At 35.4% G+C, this 22,256-nt stretch overlaps 1 protein-coding gene across 5 annotated transcripts in view; it reads right to left on the bottom strand.

Moving 5' to 3' along the window:
* Window positions 1–11,368: 11,368 nt before the first annotated feature.
* Window positions 11,369–22,256, bottom strand: part of GABRB2 (gamma-aminobutyric acid type A receptor subunit beta2) — a 165,446-nt gene continuing 154,558 nt past the window's right edge. For 4 of the 5 annotated variants that reach the window (XM_062587241.1, XM_062587243.1, XM_062587244.1 and 1 more), the window contains 2 exons: window positions 17,728–17,778; window positions 11,369–13,974 (listed from right to left, as the gene is read on the bottom strand). In XM_062587241.1, the coding sequence (XP_062443225.1) occupies window positions 13,627–13,974; window positions 17,728–17,778 (399 nt within the window). In that variant the 3' untranslated portion in view covers window positions 11,369–13,626. The remainder of the gene's footprint in view (window positions 13,975–17,727; window positions 17,779–22,256) is intronic. The other variant, XM_062587242.1, reaches the window with a different exon arrangement.

Here is a 22,256-nt window from a genome sequence, read left to right as displayed (position 1 = left end):
TGCATGTAAACATGTGCTTTTTTACACAAACAAACAAAAAAAAAACATAGAAAGTTGTTTTTGTAAAGGAGAGAAAAGTATGAGTTACAGAATATGTTTTTAGTATGTCTTTTAGTACTCCTTCAAGTTGTCAGAAGCAAAAATTTAATTTAGACCCTGTGTTTTGGAAATGTGTTTTAAGATCAGTAGAAATTAATTTCTGTGCACTGCTGATAATAGGTATACCTAACCTAAGTCTGCTTAAAATCAAGGGGATTGGATACACAATGTTGTAAGACGACCACTCTGCATTTGAAATTTTAAATGAAGATACCAAGACATCTGAGATTCACCGCTGCTCTTTCTTGTGCGGTGAGAGAGAGTCTTTTCCTTTGCATTAATAAACAATTCCCCATTACTCTTTTATATTTTAAGATTACTTTCTTAAGATCGACTCCAAGGGCAAGGGATAGGACCTGGGACAGCTGGAGATCCTGTGTTCACTATTGCAAAGCCCATCACTGTAAAGTGAGTTCCAACGCTTGGCCAAGTATAACTTGTGGTATCAAAAATTCTAGAGGAAGAGGACACACATTCATCACCCATCTCTGCCTGCCCCGCAGTGGAAATTGATCTGCTTGTTCAGAAAAGCCTATTATCGTTGCACAGAATTTCAGTCAAGAAGTCATATCAATTAGTAACATAATAGTCCTGCCATATATCCTTTTTATTATTCACAAAAAAAGCTGTATGGTTTAGAGCAGAATTCCTAGGAAGGTACTTCTCATACAAAATAATTTATATTATATAGTAATCTGAAGATATTATATGCCTAATTCTGCTCTTTCTCCACTCTAAAAAAGTGAAACTGTGCTGCAGAATCAGAAATTTATGCTTTGTTTTTGCTAAGAACAAGCTAGAAATTGGAAGCATTTTTATTTTCACACCTTATCTTAAATAAACAATGCTTTTTAAATTGCATCACAGTGCATGTTTTCAGATTGTGCAACCTGACTGCCACTGTCTGTATGTTAGGCCAACTTGTGTTTCACAGGCTATTTTCTCTATTCATTACGCAAACTGCTTTATAGGAGAAAAAACTATAAGCTCTAGGAGCCAATCTGCTACTGTTTTCTGTTTATATAGTCTGATAGCATTTACACAGGCTGGCAGAGAGAATTGCCCTTTGCATGCTTTGTCTCTAGGGTAAATTAGAAGTATGACCAAGTCTTTTAAAATAATGATAATCACACTATACCAAGCACAAAAATCAGATTCTCCAAGGTCCTCTTCTGAGCAAGTTAAAACTGTGGACAACAGAAAATAGCAGATAACACTTAAAAGAAAAAGAAAAGCAACCCATTTATGTATCAAAGTTAAAGTGGGTCACTCTGCAATGTAAAGCACATTTTTAGTGGATATAAATTTAGCAGCTCTCTGCAGCATTATGCATGACAGCAGTCTTGTGATATTTCAAGTATAGAACAGGTCCCTGGAGATACCATGTAATTTATAATGGACTAACCATAATAGATTGTAGCAGTCAGAAAAGGAGTTGGTTCCAGTGAAATAAGGCATGTTGGTTTATTTGTCTTGTAGGAATGTCCTGTTGAAGCTTTAACTTGGCTGAGGTCAGATAAAAACGACAAGGAGTTTGTTTTGTTTTAAAAAAAATGCCAGAATAGAAGCTCTCTTGCTTTGTTTTTCAGAGAGTAAATAATTAAAAGAAGGAAATCAAATACAAAGGAACCCAGTACACTTTTCTAGTCAGCTAATGAATAACAGCCCTTTCCTCCAAGTGCACAGCAAATGCCTTTCTGTCTTTGTGCTGGCAACGCTCTATCATAATTGGTGCAGCAGCAATATCCAGGCATACCTGTGGGGCCATGGGAGCTGCTACTTCTGCTTTACTGCAAATTAATGAGGTGCCAGCTGTCTAGAAAGATACTCTATTTTCAACAGATCTGTAACTTCATTATTTCACATAGTCCTTGCAGGAACGCCGTGGGTGTCTGTTTGTTCTACTTGTACTTCCCAAGTTGACGCCCAACAACACATGTAGAAATATGAGAAATGATAAACATGTTAAAGGCGCTTGTTTCCAAAACACAGAAGTATCTAGCATGTCCACTCAGCACAGAGATACACAGAGTCTTCCATTAATGACAAAAATACATTAACTTAACGCTGTTTAAGGCTTGGAACCTTTAATTTCTAGATTCTAACTTCTTACATGCCTTTGACCACCTGATTAACTATAAAAGACATCATCTGCTTGGCTCTCTAAAGAGAAAGCTTTATTTAACATTCTCCTATTCTGTCACTGTGTCCTTCAAAATAACAACAAAAGTGCTCCAATCATTATATCTTTTTGGTTATCAATTAATGATATTTTTGTTTGCATACATATGCAATGAGGCCTGGGTATTATAATGCAATTCACTGTGGAATTTAAGATTCAATTTAGCAGTAGTTAAAACAGAATCACAGAATCAGTAAGGTTGGAAGGGACCTCTGGAGATCATCTAGTCCAACCTCCCAAAGATTTCCTGGTGTTGGTTCCACTGGGGCTTGAACCCAGGACCTTCTGCATGTAAAGCAGATGTGATAACCACAACAATAAATCTTGTATCTCTGTTGGGTTGCAAATCGTTAGCAAGTACCAATGACCTATGCAGTGCTATGTCCCTATGAGTGACTGCAGGGACTTCGCTCCCTCCTTCACTCTCTTGGAATAGCAGCGTGGTGGCTTTTTTTTATTTCTAAAGAGAATTGGAAGCCATGTGGGGTGCAAACCTAGGGCAAATCCCTATGTGACAACAGGATAAATGATGTGGTGACAAATGTATTCAGAAAACCTAAATGCAGCCTTCTAAATTTACAGCCTAGATTCCATAAAAGTTGTGATCATTTTAATTCTTCACAACAAAATGGCCTGGATGCCACAAGAAAAGTACAAAATAATCAATAATATTTCACAGATATGCATGTTCATGTTGTAGTAAGTGGAGAAGTTCAGGAGGCCAAGTCAGTGGAGAGATCACCAAGCAGGAATCTAGAACTGACACTTTACCAGGTCTTGGAGCTATACTGCCAGCTTATTTCACCAATGCATTTTAAGCTTTTAAAGGGAATGTCAGCTAAATCAATTATAAATTTTAATGAGTTGCACAGTCAGTTAAAAAGCTTATTTTCCATACAGTGGTTAGCACCTTGTGAAATCCTTTGAGCCAAAGCCTGCTTACCTGAGTAAAGAGAGCAGGATCTGGTGTGCTTTTTCGATCACTGTCAGATGTAAAATATACACCTAGGGAAGATGAAGTTGCCTCGACTTGCGCTGTACATCCTTCCCTTTCATCTACACGCAGAGTGATGACCTCATATGGCTTCCTGCTTAAGAATTTGAAATAGGGAGAACCGGTGGTGGATAGATACGCTGCAGTTAAGGACAGAGAAGCATGCTATGCCAGAAAAACAGCTTGTATTTACTTTAAAATCTTACAGCATAGGTGAGAAAACATGCTTTACTTTTCCTTTGCATCTTTTTTGATTCTTCTTTTTGCAAATTGTTTGGATCTAATATAAAGGCTTATTTCTCGCTTTCTCTCATCTTTAATTAGTTTGAATGTCAAACCTGTTCAACAGTCACATAGCTTTTTGTACTAACGAGGCAAATAAATAATGCTTGACCTTTCTTAGAGAGATCTGGTGACCGTTCCAAAACCAATTAAGGTCTGTATGATTCACTGGAATTAGCCAAGATCTTCAAGCACATAACATTAAAATCGGGGGAGGTGAGGAGGGAAAGGTCTGGCCTTCCTAGTCTTAAACCTTCTCATTTTAAAGCATTTGCTTTAAAGCAATAGAAGAAAAGAAAGGAGTCCATGTCCTGCTAATTAGGCTTCACTGTTGCTGTGGAGGGTATTATCTGGACTTCCTCATACTGCGGGGTATTTTTTTATTTATTTATTTTTTTTTTTTTGCCAATGAATTTTTCTTCTGCATATTTGGTGCATATTTCTACTTCAGATTACTTTTTAACAAATTTTTAGTAGTTTATGACATGAAAGCGAGCTCTTTACTAATCTAGACTGCAACTTGGAAACTCACAGTCTCCTAAGCTTGTTCTTAATATGTGCAGGCTGGAAAGATAATCTGTGTATTTGGCTTTTTCTGTACCACACTGCTGGTGCAATTAGTGCCATAATTATGTCCATGCAGTTGTCAAATATATGCATATTTAGTTTCTTTCTTGGTGACTTATATTTGCATTTCTGCGCGTACACAGCCCAGATCTGTGAAGAAAATTGTGCACTTTTTTAGTTTAAAAAAAGCCTCAGTCTGTCATAATGTAAAATATTTAAGAACATCAAAATTGATTCAATTTGCAAATCCTGCAGGCAGGTCTTGCTATGAAATGCTGGTTTCTCTTTATTATTCACATTCCTTCTCCTCTCATGGTCCTCTCCCCTGATGGAATGATTTCTATGCATGAATGGAAGGGAAAATACCATCCTCCATTCAACAAGGCTGAACTTTCCATTTCTGTATTACTTTTTTTTTGCTGTTGGTTTATCCCTGTATCTTGTCCTTTCTGCTGAGTCAAAGAGCATATGAAAGGATTTTGTTTCCTGTAACCTGCTTAATATTGTACCCCTGTGCTTGCCTGTAATCTCCCTTTGCAGTACCTTCAGAAATATCAACGCCATAACATTTGAACCAAAGTTGAAGATTGAAGACATGGGTACTTATGATAATGAAGTACCACTTGGAAAATAAATAGCAATGAAACTGAAAATGCACACGGTTTACATGTCTTAGTTTTTTGGCATTAATAAAGGAACCTAAGATAGTCAATCCAAGACCCAGAACTTTAGGAAGGTTTTGTTTCCTCATTTATATTCTTTCTGAAGAAGAGAAAGTTTTAAAAAGTGGTCTCAGCTGGAAGCATTCCTTTAGCTATAGGAGTACTGAAATGAATGCAGCGTGTCAGCTCTGATAATCTTTCAAAACAGGGAAAAAATACTTTTGTTCATTGAATAAGATGTATTCAAAAGTTTTCCCTGAAATTAAAAAAAAAAAAAAAAAAAAAAAAAAAGTAATATCTGGGCCAGGGCATAAGTCAAGGATATATCTATTTACATAAATAATTTACATTATCTAAAACCCCAATATCCATTTCTACACATAATCATAATTTTTTAAAATTTATTGATTGGCTAGACTGAAATGAGCATCATGATAAATCAGTCATTCCAAATATCCTTCAAGTATAACAAGCATTACAAATTAATAATGTCATGCTGGTCATTAATTTTGATAACCAAAGAATTTCCATTAGTGAATATACTTGCTATTTAGTTATTGATGTTATACTTATTTAATAAATAACATTTAAAATGTGTTAGAAATCAGGTCGCATTATTTCACTCTTTCACAGCTGTTCGGTATTTGTGACTGATAAGCAAGCATACTCCTTTAAATACTGATTTTCCTTTCATAAATTGAGAATTATGATTTGTTAGATAATTTTGGATACACATTTTGTTAATCTTGAGTTGTTAAGAAATATTCAATAGTACAATTTACCAGTGAGAAGTCAGTATTAATATTTCTAACTTGCAGTCAAGGAAATTGAATTAGAGATAGGCCACATTACACAAGTCATGAAGTAAGTGTCAAAGCTTAGAATAGAATAAATGGAATAAATTATTCAAACACTCGGTAGCGCTAGTCTTATATGGTAGATTTGATATAGCACATATTAGGATGTGATAACATTAAATATATTTATAAATACAGACAAATGAATTTGATCTATTTTGATTTGGATATGAGATTTCCTAACAAGTATGAATAGTTTTTTAGACCTTAAAATCATCAACCAGTCATAAAATTGAAATATATTTCTTTCTACCTTCTAATCATCTCTGGAAACGAGAGCCAATGTACATCGTATACTTGTAGTAAAACAACTGCTGACATTTTAGCTTTTTCTCAGAATTCTCAAGTCTACCTTCAGAAGCATCACAGAAAGATGGGATATATATTAAAGAGTAAAGACATAAAGTCATACTTGAGTTTTCCTTAACAGCTCTGAAACATTTTACTTCTCGTGTTCTATATCTCCTGGTATGGACCCAGCATCCAACCACTAGCAGCTCCTCACCTCATTAGCAGGTGCAAGACTCGCAGGTCTTCCTGTCCTCAGGGCTCTGCTCTTCTCTTTGCAGTACGGATGTTCTTTATCCATGGAAAAGTAAGAAAAAACATCAGTCATTAATACAGTGTTGTTTTGAGACTGGGAACATGGAGTTGCCAGGTAGATATAACTTCAAAAGCAATTACCAGCTGCTGTCTGCATTTCTAGAGAAGAATGACAGTTTTATCCATTCTTGATGGCCGTTAGTTCTCTTTTCTGATGCTTCATCTGCTTCACTTGGTTGGACCAACCAGAGAACAGAATTGTGGCAGGACCTGTGAGTAGAGCACCCACAATGCACTCCAAGGAGGAGAATCTTAGTGAAACTCTAGTAGGATGAAAGACTCTTGTCACCTCCCCAGGCCTTGTACCTCCCCAGTTTTTGAAAGCTATGCACAGTTAGGTATTTCCCTGACAAACCACCATAGCTGCTTCCAAGATAGAAAGATGTGGGGTGGTGTCTTAAAGAAAAGCTTGTAATATTTCAGAAGGTAGAGGACTGTGCTTTTGCTTTGATCCTCCTTCCCACACAGGTTGAAGGGTAGGAGGGTTTTAGATCCTCCATAACATTGATGCCATAAAGGCAACAGATCAACCCATTTCTGCTTGGATATTTATGCAAACAATAGGAAAAAGATGTAGGCATTCAAAGTGTAACTTGATTGAATTGAGGTCCATAACTCTTTCTGCTGTCTTGTAAACTGCAGCTCAGCTTCCAATTTAGTCTGCAATCATAGGTGGCTGAATTTCTTCTTCTGAAGTTGCATGGTCACCTAAAACTCTGATACTGCAGTGCCCAGACACTTCTGTCTTGATATAGCTGAGCAGCCTGAAATTTATTTCCTGCTCAAGATTTACTAGGACAGGAAGAGGAAGCAAGAACATAACTGTATTAGTGGGCACACATCTTGGGAGCATGAGAAGAGACCCAGATTCTGGTTGCTACTATTGGCTAATAAAGTTCTGTATAAGATAGTCAGCAAATGGAATAGAGCAATATAGTTGTGTCCCCTGTGAGTGCTGGATAGCACTGTCTTCCAGGTCTGTTCATTTGATTTTTTTTTTTTTTTTAATGCAATAGAACAGCTGTGACAGGAAGAGTTGGTAATTCCACCATCCTAACAAAATCATTAAGTCCAAGCTCTCTCCTGTTAGAAGGAACTAGGGTCTTCCACATCTTAAGGCTGTGTAGACACACTTAAGATTTTTTCTAGAAAAGGAAACACTATTCCACCACAAACAGCAGCTACCATGTTTCTAAAAGGAGGACATCAGCAACTTATTAATAGATTCACAACAGTTGATTTTGAGAGGAAGGAAATATAAAAACTTCTGAGGAGAGATTTTAAGACATCCTGCTCTTTTCAGCATTTCTTATTGATTAGTATGAAGCAGCTCACTGCACCACAACTCTGACTACTGCACAGACAAATTAATACCATGTTATGGCTTCCTGTTCACATATTAAGCCACTGACAATTCAGATGCCTCAGTGCCCAGCTTTCTGGTGTCTCTTTCTGACCCAAACTCACAAGTATTCACTTCAGATGAGAACTGTGACACTAAAGATTTCTGCAGCTTTGAGAAAAGAGCCTGTCCAACATAATACAACTACGTGTATGTTCTTTTAGGTTTTCTTTATTTATATTTTTTTAGTTCAAGAATTACACACTAGCCAACATTATTATATATTTACATGCTGAAACTGGCTGCAATAAGTTTAATTTCAAGAAAATATCTCTTATGTGCTACTCATTTACAATCATCATTTTACTACCTCATATATCCCAGAGGTTAGCAGTCCTTTTGAGAAAGACATGAAGATCTGATGCAATGATATCCACTAGTATTTTGCATTTTCTAGCCATTGGAAAATGTGCATTATGTGCATATAAGAAAGGCTACAAGGTCATTAGTAAGGCTGATGATTACTACATTATGAAGTAAATAGTACTAAGTAAAAAAGATAAATCAGAACTGTGCAAAGACAGTACTAACAGAACCATTTAAACACCCATGCAAATAAAAACGTGATAGAAGTCAAATCATAGTCAGCTTCTTAGAATTAATCATGTTTCAAATGCTTATTTTGTCTTCAACTGAAAGTAATAGGACAGACCATGAACAATACAGCCTGGTGAATATCTGTCAAATGACAGTAACAGTGAAAACATATAAAACATTATCAAATTGGAATAGATGACCTCATGTCTGAAAAAACATTAAAAAAATACAACCATTAGTATGAAAGTATAGGTGAGATTTTTCATCATTTAAGTTTCTTTTTCTTTTTGTCAAAGCACTTACAAAGAAGATAATTTTATAGTTATGAAATGGTTGTGTTGCATATTTTTTTAGAGATAATCTATTTCAATTTAATATTAATGGATATTTAAAGTATTACTATTTTTACAAAGTAGAAGGGCAGTACTTTTGATCAACATTCTATTTGCCTCTTAAAAATTTAGACAAAGTTCCTAGTGCATTTTGTTAAGCTTTACCTTTGGTGTTAAGCAGTGACTTACTAGATTTCCCTTTTTAACAATTTCTGGAGTGAAGATTCTTTGGCTTTGGGGGACTATACTACCTAACGACAGTCAAGCAATTTTTTTTTTTTTCAAAGATAAATTTAAGTCTCCTATTAGATACCATAAGAGATACAGATTTCAGAAACAGACAGACACAGTATGCAGGCTTTCTGTAATGAAATCACGAACAGCTGAATTCTCACTTACCCTGGATTCCTCTACACCTCCACTTCCTGGAGCAACATAAAGGTACCTTACTGTAAGTGAAAATCATGCCCTATTGGTTTATGCTAATCTGAGTACTGAGTGCCAAACTATAATCTTCCGTTGCTCGAATACATTAACCATACAAAAAAACTTATTTTGCTAGCAGTAACAGTGTTGCAATGGCTATTATACACTGCAGTACTTTCTGTATTTTTTATATCTGTAATCCAAATCTGTTTATGCAAAAGGGTGTTTAAATTACTCTGCTAGAGCACTGCAATTATTGTACTTAGTAAAAAAAAGTCACTAAACAATACTGTATCTATTGACTGCTCATTTACAGCTTATTTAATTATTTACATAATTTTAGGACACATTAACCTAAACCATAAATAGAATTAGCTTTTTGCCTTACCATAAAGTACAAATTAGAAGTTAAAAATGTTTAAGAAATCTGATAATATTTACACACGCTCAGCTTAAGTTATGGTTGCTCACATTGTATGTTCTATGTACACATAGCAAAATGTTATGATCACTACTGATATAGTATTGTACCCTGGCCATCCCGCCCTAGATTATTTTCTAGAAATGCTTAATATTTTTGTCTTTTTTTTCTTGGTTCCTTTAGAACTTAATTGTTTTTGAAAACTTACTAGTGGACAATGCTGTTATAAAAAGAGAGAGAAGAAATAGGCAAGCAATTTGAGGACTAGTCTAATTTCAGATGCTAGGAGGTACAGTACTACTGTAATGTCAAATGGTGCAATGCTTCATACGAATTATATGCACTGATCTGCTGATATAGAAATGCCCAGTTACCCTGTATATTTAGTTTGTTTTTCTTAATGCATTTATCTGTTTTCTCAAAAATATATTCATACACTGGTTGATGATAGAAACAAAACTAGTATTAGCTTATTCCTTTAACACGCCAACATATGAACATGTGTGCATATACTCAGCACAGGTGTATATATACACACTTATGTCCATATAGACATTTATGTATGTCCATATGCACATTCACTTGGATAATGTCTAACATCTGTTTCATACTGTGTTAATTATAGGTTTGGAACACAGTCTAACAGTTATAATGAAAATTAATTGAGCTTTAATTTTAATGCATATTTTATCTGAAATAAGTAGGATTTGTTCCCCAGGCATAAGCCCACCAGTTGTTTTCTCTATGCATTGTGCTTTTGTTCCTTGCAGATTTTATGTCCTTTGTATTAGAATGTAAAAACTGTCTGAAGAATTCTGTGACATACTATTATTTGAGACTCTGTTTTCCTCCCCTGGGAATGAGAAAAGAAATGTTCACAATGTCATTGCTTGAGTCTTTCTTCCCAGTCATTAAACTGCAATAGGACAGAAACATAACATTCCTTGTGCAAACACAGAAATGTTGCATGGATTTTCATTTCTGAAAATGTGTATCGTACTTACTAGCAGTCATATACAGAATATATTTACAGATTAATCTCAAAGACTTCATTAAAACTGTGCCATGTTATAGTCATAATTTGCCAATGAGTTTCACAAAGATGAAAAACACCTTAATTGCTGGCTATCATGTTTAATAGAACAACAAAATGTGTAACTATATTGCAAGCTTTATCTAAATTATTAACTTTAATATTTTACTTATTGAAGCTAACGACAATGAACAGGAGTAAAAAGATCTAGAATACTGATTTTTGGTCAGTTCTAAAGTAAAAGTAAGTTTATTCTAATTTACCTGGAGGGTAACACACATAATAAAAACCGTATCTCATGTACGGTGGCATAATTCTCACTTTCACTCAAGCATCTCAGAAGAAGAGTGAGTGCTCAACTTGAGCACTTGAGTTCAATTTTTCCCTTGACAGTGCCTTGTCAGTCTTTCTTACCCCCGTCATCTTCATATCACAGTGTTTAGCCTAGTACAGCATGATAACCACTCCACATCTGAAAGAACCCTTCCCTTCCACTAATTTTTGTACTTCACATTAGTAGCCGGAAGGACATAGTAAAAGCAAAAGTGTTCCTTCCTCCTAGACAACATACTTTTCCTAGTGACACCTGAGCAGAAACCAGATATTGTCTTTCACTCTCTGAGTAGCAATATCAGAGAGCAGTATGGCTTGTACTATAATTTTAGATAAATTAACATGCAGATCTAGGATTTAATCTCCATGTTTCCTTAATAGTTGATGCAGAAAACCAATGCAAAAAATTGAAATGTTCTGTGTAAGGTTTTATGTTTGAGGTGTATCTACCACAAACATGCTGCAAGTTCCCAGTATTCACAGTATGCTTCTGTGAAATTAAAAAAGAGTTGGAAACAATTTGTGAAATGAAAGAAAAACTTGTACAGAGAATACTATAAGACTGCTTTTATTTATTATAAAGAATACCATTTTTTAAGAACAGACTTTGAAGAGAAATACTGAATTTAGGTGTGTATTCTTTTCTTAGAATTGAGAGAAGATTTCCAACATGTTTCAAAACTAACAGTTGAAATTTCAAATGCATCTACAAAGCTTAATGCTTTGTGCATGAAATGCAGCCAGAAACTAAGTATGTGAACAAAAAACAACATTTTGACTTGGAAAGTTAATCATATGATGAAAAATTTGACTCTACATATTTTAGAGTCTGATCCTGGAAACAATACTTGAACATACACACACATCCCCTGACAGCAACAGGTTGTGTATGTGCCCAGCAAAACTCATTTCAGGGTCAAAACTATTCTCTCCCATTTGAAGCAGAAATAAGCATATGCTATGGTCAAAATGAAGTCAGAAATAATCGAATAAACTTGGCAGTTCCCCAAACTGTTTTCCTCCTATGCTGTCATGCCTTTAAAAGGGGGGGGTGGGGAAGTAGAAAGTTGTAAGAAAATAATTCTTTTAAAGGAAGAACAAAAAAATAAAGAAATCTCTTTATGAAAAATATTCTTCACATCTATCTTAAAGGATTGTTAAACCGGAAAAAAGCATTCTCCTTTGCTATTTGGAAGATGCAGGAATTTGAGTTTCTTTCAGAGGTTTGTACACAGATGAGAGGTAGCAGAAATATAACAGGATGTGGCTTCATTATTTTCTGTCAAACAATACTAGGATCTGATTTTGTAAAAGTCATCAGGAATTTATACTTTTTTGTGTGTGTTTTTTTCATTATATAAAAATAGTTTCGACAGCAGAATAAATGGCAAATTTATTTAATTTGCCCACACTTTAGGAGTAGTTTGCTTGTAAACTTAAACCCTATGGAATGGGAAAAATTATGCTCCATTTTAAAGTTTCCTAAAGCAAAACTGAATTTTGCTATTATTTTTTTCCCAACAGAAGTCACTCTAAAGCAAGAAATACTAAGAGTGTAATTAAGTAATTAGAAGTGAGGCTTACCAAATTGTTCCCTTGAAAACAATGCATTAAGTTAAACAAAAGAAAGAAGGGAAATGGTATTGCCTAATCTGGCTTGAGAAAATATCCTGTCATTATTTTCTGTACTAAAGTATGTATGGTTGGATCTCTACTTTTCAAAGAGCCACAAGATCTTTAATCAAATCGGATGTTAGTTGTTAAGCCTAACAACAGCAGCAAGCATAGCACTAGAAGGATTGCAAACTTGAGAGAAATCACAGAACTCCCCGTGAGTATTTTAGACTAAGGTACTTACTGACTGCTGACAACATTCATTTGCACACACATATATATATATATATGTATGTATATGTGTGTTTATACACACACACATATATATGTTCCCTTCCCTTTTCCTGGCTCTGTATTTTTGAATTGCTGTCTAACTTTTCATACCCTAGACAGGCAGGGCACCACTGGCTTTCTTTAGCCACCTAGAAAAACACTTTGGCTGACCAACATTTGGCACTTTGGACAAATGATTCCCTTTCCCTGACATGAAACGACAGCGTATCTGTCATATCATTCACGATAAGACCATTTGATCCACCTTTGTATCATTGCTACATTTCTCTACTGCTCACAACTATAATAATTGTGACAGTCGGCATACGTTATCTCTTAAAAATCCAAAACAAAACTAGTGCTTTTTGCTTCAGCTTCTGTGCAAACACCAAACCCTCACATTATCAGTCAAAGGTTTAGTTCTTTCAAAAATTAACAGGAAATACCTGAATACGGCTGGGAAACCTCTGATCAGCATCATCTTGGAAAGATGACAGGCACTACTTGTTTTCAAGTTTACATATTCAAAAGGTAAAGTGGAGTATGTTTTATAAGCATGACAACATCTTAGCACACTCTCTTAAGTGTAGATGCACATGTTTTGGATACACAGTTTCACAACAAAATAGTACATACCGCTCTTGAAACTAAAAGCTGTTTCTCTGTAATCTCTGTAATCTATGTCATTAAACTCATATGAGCATTGAAATGGAAAAGAGAGTGCGAGAGACATCAAGAGAGAAATGATTGTCAGAATCCAATTTGCCTCCACACTTGAAATGCACTTATATTTTGGAAAGGGGGATATGTCCACACTGCAAATTAAAAACATGTTTACAGTTTAGCAGAAACAACCAAAACTCTATAAAACAGACCATAGAGTGGGCCAGCAACTAAGGTGTTTTAAAATAAATTTTTGTCCTGAATAGAATTTTTCTAAGTCCCACTTTTGGCTGTACAACCGATTTGAAGAGAAATCCAGTTCTTGCTTCCTGTGTGGCTTTGTTTCTTAGTTCACATAGTAAAGCCAATAGACAATATTGAAGAAGGAAAAAACAACAGGGAAGAATATGCGCGACCATCGATCTATGGCATTTACATCAGTCAAGTCAGGGATGGTAATTTTCAGCTGAGATGCACGTCTCCGTAGCCTACTTTTCTTTTGTGCCACATGTCGCTCCAGGGCGTTGCGACCAAAGCTGTGTCTGGGCAAGCCAGCTTTCCGGTACTGGATGCTTGATGTATCGTAGGCCAGCATAGTGCTTCTAGGGTCCCCAAGCCCCATCACAGCCTCGGAGGCAGCCATCTCATTTTTAATTTCAAGCGTGCTCAACAAAATGTTTTCATGTGGATCCATCTGTAAGAAATGAGGTGGCAGACTTAGCAAGGAAAGAAAGGAAGTCCAAGCAGTTACAAACTGAAGCCACACTGACAAGGGTTAGATCTAATATCACTAATTCATTGGACATCAGTCTATAAGACTTTAGGCACAGTCATGACTATATTTTTTGCCATTTGTTTGTAAACTCAAGGAGCAGGGAGGGCAGTACTCTATAACGGAATGAAAGGCATTTCCAGGGCCCCATTTTTAGTGAGTAGGAACGATATCTATAGAAACAGTGTATGGACTAACTGCCGGAAAGGGTGATTCTAGCACAAGGCAGGACACCTGGGGCTGGTGTTTTTCCCATCCATGTTTTTTGGAGGGAGGTCAAATGGAAAAAAGAATCTGCATTAATTTGGCTTTGCTTCTTTCAACAGAAGCTTCTGCTCTAACAAAAGCTCCAGGTAACCCCAAGGAGTTTTTAGTGTCATGATAAAACGAACCCTGGAGTACTGCACAGGAAAATACATGTTCTTAATCCCTATATTGTAGACCAGACTGCTAGTTACTCAGAGGAAAATACTGGCATAGCCTAACTATACTTATTAGGAAACTCCATTCCTAGCGCTAATGAATTTCATAAATATAGCACATACTGGGAAACCTGAACGCTGGAATAGTAAATCCTGCAATTTAGAAGTAAGGAAAAATATATGCATAAATATATTAAATATATGCATATAATTTAGAGTGTAATCACATCAAATGCACATGAACAGTTGTTACAATGAGTGGTTTCAATTACTACACTTACATATATATAAAAAAAAGTGGTTCAGTGAAAAATATTAATGCAATGTTGTAAATAAAACCCTAGACTATTAAAAGGATTTCAGAGCTGAGGGAGTAACTTCTGCTCTTAGGTAATCTGGAGTAGACCTGAAGTAAGCTAGGAGAATGTTCCGTTTATAGAAAACAAATAGAAGGTCATGAGGGAGACGCACACTTTCCTCAGCCTTCCCTCTAAGTATATACTTTGAATTGTGCAATTAAATAAACATACTTTAAAAACCAGTAATGGCTAATGGGAAGCTAATTAAGTATGCTAACTTCAGTGGTGGTATTGCAGATGTACTCCAGTCCAAATAAGAGAGGAAACTGTCCCAGAGTTCCTTTAAAGGTAACTCAATCACATTATCCATTTACCATGTACATAAAATATATACTATGATTATTATTAAAAGCACATAAGCAGTGACTTTTGAGGCTTTCTAAATAATACTGCATTAATCTATTCTGTAATATGTGAAACACAGCAGTCACCAGCAGGTACCTCACTCTGCTAGCCAATATAACATAATATTTTCCAGTATCAAAGAAAATCATGCAGTATTTCACATGCCTTGATGAGGCAACTGGGTGGAAAAGGAATGCTTTTCAGTAGCATCCACCACACAATGTTATGAAATGGGAAGACAGAAACTTCACAAAAGTGCTCTGGACCAACTGAAACACTGCCATTTGAGTGATTACATCTGTTCAGGTGATGCATAAAAACTATCTTTGAGAGAGCAATTCCCTTTTTTCTTTTTCTTTTTTTTTCTTTTCCTTCCAACCTATGTGAGTTTGCACCCCTCTAAGTTCAATGTATTTTAGTTTTGGACTAAATGTAATGACAATGTGAAATAGCCAAAATCATCTATTTTTGCTTGTTTTCAGTCAAAACCGTATGAAAACTTTGAATTTCCTAGCATGTTAAGTTTTTTTTTTTTTGTTTTTTTTTGTTTTTTTGTTTTTTTTTTTTTTTGAGAAGTAATGAGAAAATGGAAAAGTTGGGCTGAAATTCAAGACAAATTCCTTCCAGAACATTGCAGCATTAAATAAAGCATGTTAAAGAAATAGTAGGTTGTAGCCAGGAAGCCCATCAAAACAGTTCTCATCTGCATTATGCAGAATTTAGGCAAAACAGAGTTTTGAGCTATTGTAATACAAGCAAAAGTAAACAAGAAAAACAAAAGCTTTCAAATAGGTCTATATAACTTCTCCAGAGGGCTTACAAATATTTTCCTATAATGAATACAGTCATTCAGAAAATTATTAGAGATGTCTGGGATCAAAATTATTTGATATTTTTGTCATAAGATCTCAGACAAAAAAAAAAAAAAAAAAAAAAAAAGAGAGAGAGACTTTTGGTATCCTGAAAATAAAAGCAATTGTAGGCACTTGGCGTACCTTAACTCCAAGAATGTTTATAAACAAATAGGGGAAGTATCTTACAAGGGGGGGTGCAAAGCCATTTATAAACTACATTTTCCATCATGTCGCAAAGCCTTAGCAAGAGGAGACATGTTAGTCATAATGACATTGGGTAAATCTGACATAACATCCACTAATGCAATGGTTTTTACCCCAAAGTTTAGAACTTGGTTATTTTCATCTCAAAGCTGTGCGTTCTAAGATACTATGTCTGGGAAGATTATGGTGCCTACAGATTTGTTCACATCTTAAGTCTCAGGATGATTCTACTCCAAACATTTTATCCTTCTGATCTGCCACAATAATAGAAATTTGAGTGCTCCTTACAAACTCATATACTTTCTATAGAACATCAAATATGAGAAGAGCTATTAGTCAGTTAAGACTTATATCGACATATTTTAGGGTACAGCTAACATCTTTCCTTTAGTTAATGTTTTGCTTTGATTCCTTTGTTACTGCTGCTTACAATAAAATCACTTAACCAGGAACCTGTCCTTGGTAAATTTGCTAAGGCAGCAAGTTGCTGCACATATCTGGCAGACTTGGCAGCAGTTAGTGAGATTAGTGATGCTGGCCAGAAATAACATTAAGAACATTCTTCTAAGGGAAAGGGTTGTCTTCTGCGCACACCACACTGATACAACATCAGAATTGGAGCACAGCATTTTTCAATATTCCAAGGATTTTTCATAAGAAATAAGTCAAAATACAGTAAAAATTAGTGATGGGCGAACCTTCAAGTCTGAATGGCCAGGAAAGCACCATAAAGTTCAGGTGCTTCTCCAGCACTAATCTGGCCTTCCTGCACCTGGAACAGTGGATCGACCATTACAGGAACTGTCTTTTTCATGGTATTTCAAACCTCCAATCTGAAGTACTCTCAAAGGTCCAATCCAGAAGTACAAAAGAATGTGAAAATAAAATAAATAAATAAATAAATATAAGAAGTTAACCTAATTTTACAACCTCTGACAAAAGATTCATTGTCAGATTAGACAGAGCTGGGAATGTTATTCCCATCAAGCAGGTTCGCCCAACTCTAAATAAAACATGCTTTTGTAACTAAGTGAAGCTTAGATAGAATAGTAATGAATTACATTTATTGTACACAGCACCGCCCATTCAAAAGGATCCCAAAGCGCTTTACAAGCATTAGAAAGAAGAATCACTTCACTTGTCCGTGAAGTGCAATCACCTCTGAGGTGAAATGTGGTGACTGACAGTGCAGAACAGTACACTACATTTTAGTAGAGGAAATGAAGAATGCTATAGCCAATTGAAACTATGGGGTGGGTGAGTGGTGGTGGGGAATGTTAGGTAGGCAGAACAGTTACATAAATCAATATTTGCCCAGATGCTTGGGGCTGAGATGTCTGTTCTATAAAAAAAAAAAAAAAAAGTGCCATGGGATCTTTAATGACCACAAGTGGTCAGGACCTCAATTTTACGTCCCTGAGGATAACAAAAATAAATAAATAAATAAATAAATAAATAAATTAAAAAAAAATAGAAAACAGTGAAAGATACCTTTGTTGAATACATTTCTGGACAATGATATGTGCCAATTATTCTTCTGTCCTGCAAGTTAATAAAATCAAGACCAGTTTCCTTAGAGATAAGGTAGCTGTTATCTGTCATTTAAAAATTAAAGCACTCTAGGGTATTAACAGGACAACTAATTAAAAGATACAGGGACCTCTAAGCCAACAATTAGCATAAGTGTATTCTGGCTTCAGAGGTGCTATTACTGCCTTGCCCTGCTAGTCAAGGTAACATAACTTTGTGATGTAAATGTATTTTTTCCAACTGGTCACTGTGACCAAGGAAGATAGGATGATATGAAAACAATTGTTGAAATTATTCTGGGGGGAAAGTAAGTGTAAAAGTGGTTTCAAAGGGAGGTGGAAGAAGGTTAAAAAGATCTCTTGTTGCTGAAGGATTGTTCAACCATAGAACTAGATTCTTCATGGTGAACAGGAGAGTTCAAACTTAATGGAGAAATTCCCAAGGACAAGGAAGGGAGGGAGGATGTGAAGATGAAGAAAAGCAGCAGCAAGTGCCATGGAAATAAAAGGTGAATGCAAAAGTCAAGGAGAAGTGACGGGAACTCAGTAACCATGCAAGAGTTTCTTTTTCTTTTTCTTTTTTTTTTTTTTTTAATCAGTTTAAAGGTGGATGATAAAATATATGATATAAATGATATTCAGTTACAGGTCCAGGTCAACCAGAGGAAAAGCTGACTCTGGAGCCCTAAAAGAGGCCATGAATCAGTCATTGACCTTTTTGATGACCTCAAACGAAGGGAATACAGAGGAAAGTGTAGAAATGTTACCGTTACATAGTCTTCTTGCTATCTAGAAACTCCAAAATGATGGCTATCTTGAGGAATTCCTCTTACACTAATACATTAGCAACTATAAAATACAATGAAATTACAAATCCCACATTCATACATACCTACATACATATGTACATAAGTAATCCTTTCAGGGTGGTTTTTTCTCTCAAACTACTAGCATCTAATAAATCAATATGTTGCTGATTATGTTCCACTGTTATACCAAACACAGCTTTATAGTAGGAGGTACATTTGTACTGATGAATTAAAAAGATAAAATATCCACACTTTTACTTCCTAGTATTCACTTTCACCTATAAGCTAATCTTCAATTAGAAGCAGGTACTGACAGCTCATTTTAATGCAAAATGGAACAGAAGCTATGAATAAAATAGACAGAGAGCTAGAATTTCTGACTGCAAAATCCGATGAAACAAAACACAGTTGAAAACTCTACAGAAATAACAAAGTCTTTTGTTAAGTAAAAGTGCCATTAGGCTCCCCCCCCCAAAAAAAAAAAAAAAAAAAAAAAAGGTGAGGTAAGCCAAAAAGCAAGAGCAGAGGTAGCTGGTTTATTACTAAGATTAACACCTGAGATTAGGTCTCAGTATTTGTAAGTCTCATGAACTGACATTCTCAAGAGGGGAAGAAAAAAGATCCCTTTAGTAATGAAGACCAACATATATGCCTAGGCACATAATTAAATTTCTTAGAGAGATAAAGACCTTAATATTAACTATGGTATACTTCTGCATCCCTTAGCAGCTGACCTTTACTTGGAAAACCAGTAACATCCCATTCTTCTCTAGTCACAGTAGATCTAGAAAGACTAGCTGAAGGTCCAAAGTGCACATCACACCTAATAGGGATCTTCCACCCCATTAGCAGGGCTTGCCTTACTGCTTAGGAACTGCTGATCTCTGGGGACTGCGCTGGCTACCCAAGGCAGGGTATGGAAGGAAGGTAGGAGTGCTGAATAAGCTGCTGCTGATTTCACCCCGGAAATAAAAATTAATGATTTTAAAATGGCTCCCGCCTACAGCTATACGGACATTCTTGACATGCAAAGCAATTCTGCTAAGACAGAGCTGTAGGAACTCATAAAAGACAAATGCCTTATCTTTCAAAATATCCATACATGAAACAACGTTCTTAAGAATGTAACAAACCCTGCGTTTCTGTTGTCTGTACAGCACGGAATTTACTGCCAGCACTGAAGTAACTGTTTATAAAACCACATCAGCATGCACTGGCTCAAATTACATTGTACACCTAAAATTTGGGTCAGGCCGTAAGGCATGAAGTCAGAGGAGAGAAAAATGTGGCTCACGTGATTTCAAGTTATTTTGTTTGGTTTCAGGTCAGAAAATCCTCAGAAACCTTATAAGTTCAACCGGAAACTTTTTAAAACTATCTTTTAAACTGACTTTTTACCTAAATGACTTTGATCTATCTTTTTAACTTTTAAATCTGAACTTTTTTAAAACCTAAAATTCTAAGCGATTCTAAGCCCATAAAGAATTTTAAAACAAGAAAGGGAGAGAAAATGTGAGGTCTAGACACTGAGCTTTAACACTTCTGTAACTACTTGTAATTCGATTCCTAAGTATTAAGTTTTACCCTCTGATACATGTGATTTCTTGATCATCATCATCAGTTCCTTAGTTGAATTCTAGGATTCTGGAGAAAGCTTGAAGCATATGCTTTATCATCCATTACATATGCATAAGTTCTATACTTTGGACATTGCAGAATAAGCGGCCACATAAAATGAAGGACAGAAAAGTGTCTTTGACTTGACAAAACCATTGAATAAAAACCATGATGTGACTGCATTCAAAAAATCTGAACTAAAAGTAAGTAAATGTGCAAAATCAGGACTACTGTATGCCTTATGGCACAAAACAGGGCAAAGAGGGAAAAGGGCATACTGGTATCCAGTCCCAACCTCAGCTTGAAGCTTACAACAACCATCTTGTAAAATACTCCATACACATCTTTGGACTTTTCAAAGTAAAGGGAGATAAATCACTTTAGCCAACCAAAAAGAAGAGTAGAGTATATGCTATGATTCTGTAGAAAAACAACTTCCTCCTCCTCAATTCTGGCTAAGATAATTCAACCCAATGCAATCTCTAGTAAAGTGGAAGGAAAGAAATATCTTTGAATATTCAAGGCTTTGAAGTTGTACATGCAATTGCCATTTTAGCGCAGCAAATATAGCTGATCACAAGCAATAAAGAGGGCTCTGATTCAGGAAATGACCTTCCTTAGGGCACTATGTAAGCAGATGTATGAGTTTAATGGAACTTAAATAAATATTAAACTTAATCATGACTTCTCAAATTGTGATCTAGAATGAAATTTTCACTCTTCATCCAAAACCAGGAATAATGCAATAAATAAAAACATAAAAGAAGAAGAAAAAAAAAATCATTTTCTAATCCCCAAGAATGTATATCATAATGATGAAATTAAATAGTAGTTAAGGTTAATTCTAATCAGGAAAGAAAAGGAAGAATGGTTGCAGATTTCAATAAACTTCATATTGATGATATTTAGAAGTAGTTGCCTTCTCTTTAAGAAATTTCAGGTACAGATTTTTTTTTTTCACACTGTGAGATTGCAAAATCATCACCATCCCCTCCCTCGCATTCTTTGTAAGTGATTATAATTTAAAAACTCTTCCATGAAACAAATAAACTTCTACTATGTTAAAGATATGCATCAAAAATTTTCTTAGGAAAGCTTAAAAATTTAACAAATAAGTCTGCCTGCACTACCTGAAAATATTTATTTCTACATGGCCAATTTCATAAACACTGAAAATAAACATAAATCAATTGACTTATATAGAACTGAAATTTTTGAAATGTAAAATACATTCTTAGCAACATCTCTTTTTACTGCTGAGAAGTTCAGGAGAAAGCAAATGCAATCAGAATGGAAGTCCAACAAATGACACCATTTGGCTAAGAAACTAGGTATTAGGCAGCCTAGATCCTTACTGAGAGATACTTGTTTTATAAAACAGGTTTTATTTAGATGTTGAAATATTAATCTATTCGCATGTATATATTTTAGTCTGTGGGAAACTATATAAGTGAATTAGTCATCAGCATGGATAATACTTTAAGTAATTGTTTTCTTCAGTAAGTTCTTCCAGAAAGACCTATATCCAAGAGGTACTCGCTTCCATCTATGATAAGTAAGACCCACATCTCATGAAATTTCTGTTATGGTCTCCTATTACATTGTTGTACAAAATACACATTAACAGGCATAGCTGTCACCCAAAATCGAATACAGAAACACAGCAAAATTGCTTGTAAGAAAGCTTCTCAGTGCCCTCTTTTTTTAATTAGTTTCATGAAAGATGAAAACTGTATAGAACATTTTATCATCACCACAACTAACAAAATTTCTAACGTATGATTCAGATATAGTTACGGTTTCGAGATACGAACTAGACAGCAAAAACAATGGTGAGTTCTGAACATCCAGATGCTTCTCTAGAACAGACTTCTGTAAAACACATTAATGTTATTTTTCTTGTAGGAAGTCAGATACAACATGCAGAGCATTACACAGCAAATATTTGTCAGAAGGGCGCACGAGCTACTGACAGATTAGAAGCAGAAGGTGGATTGTGTGGCAGGCTACCAGTGCTTCAACCACCTGCATAAAACATGCTCACTTGTGGCGACAGGTTTAGGAT

Source organism: Rhea pennata, chromosome 14, assembly GCF_028389875.1.
Source record: "Rhea pennata isolate bPtePen1 chromosome 14, bPtePen1.pri, whole genome shotgun sequence".
NCBI lineage: Eukaryota > Metazoa > Chordata > Aves > Rheiformes > Rheidae > Rhea > Rhea pennata.
Note: the sequence above shows the minus strand (reverse complement) of the source record. Positions and strands in the feature narration are given on the sequence as shown.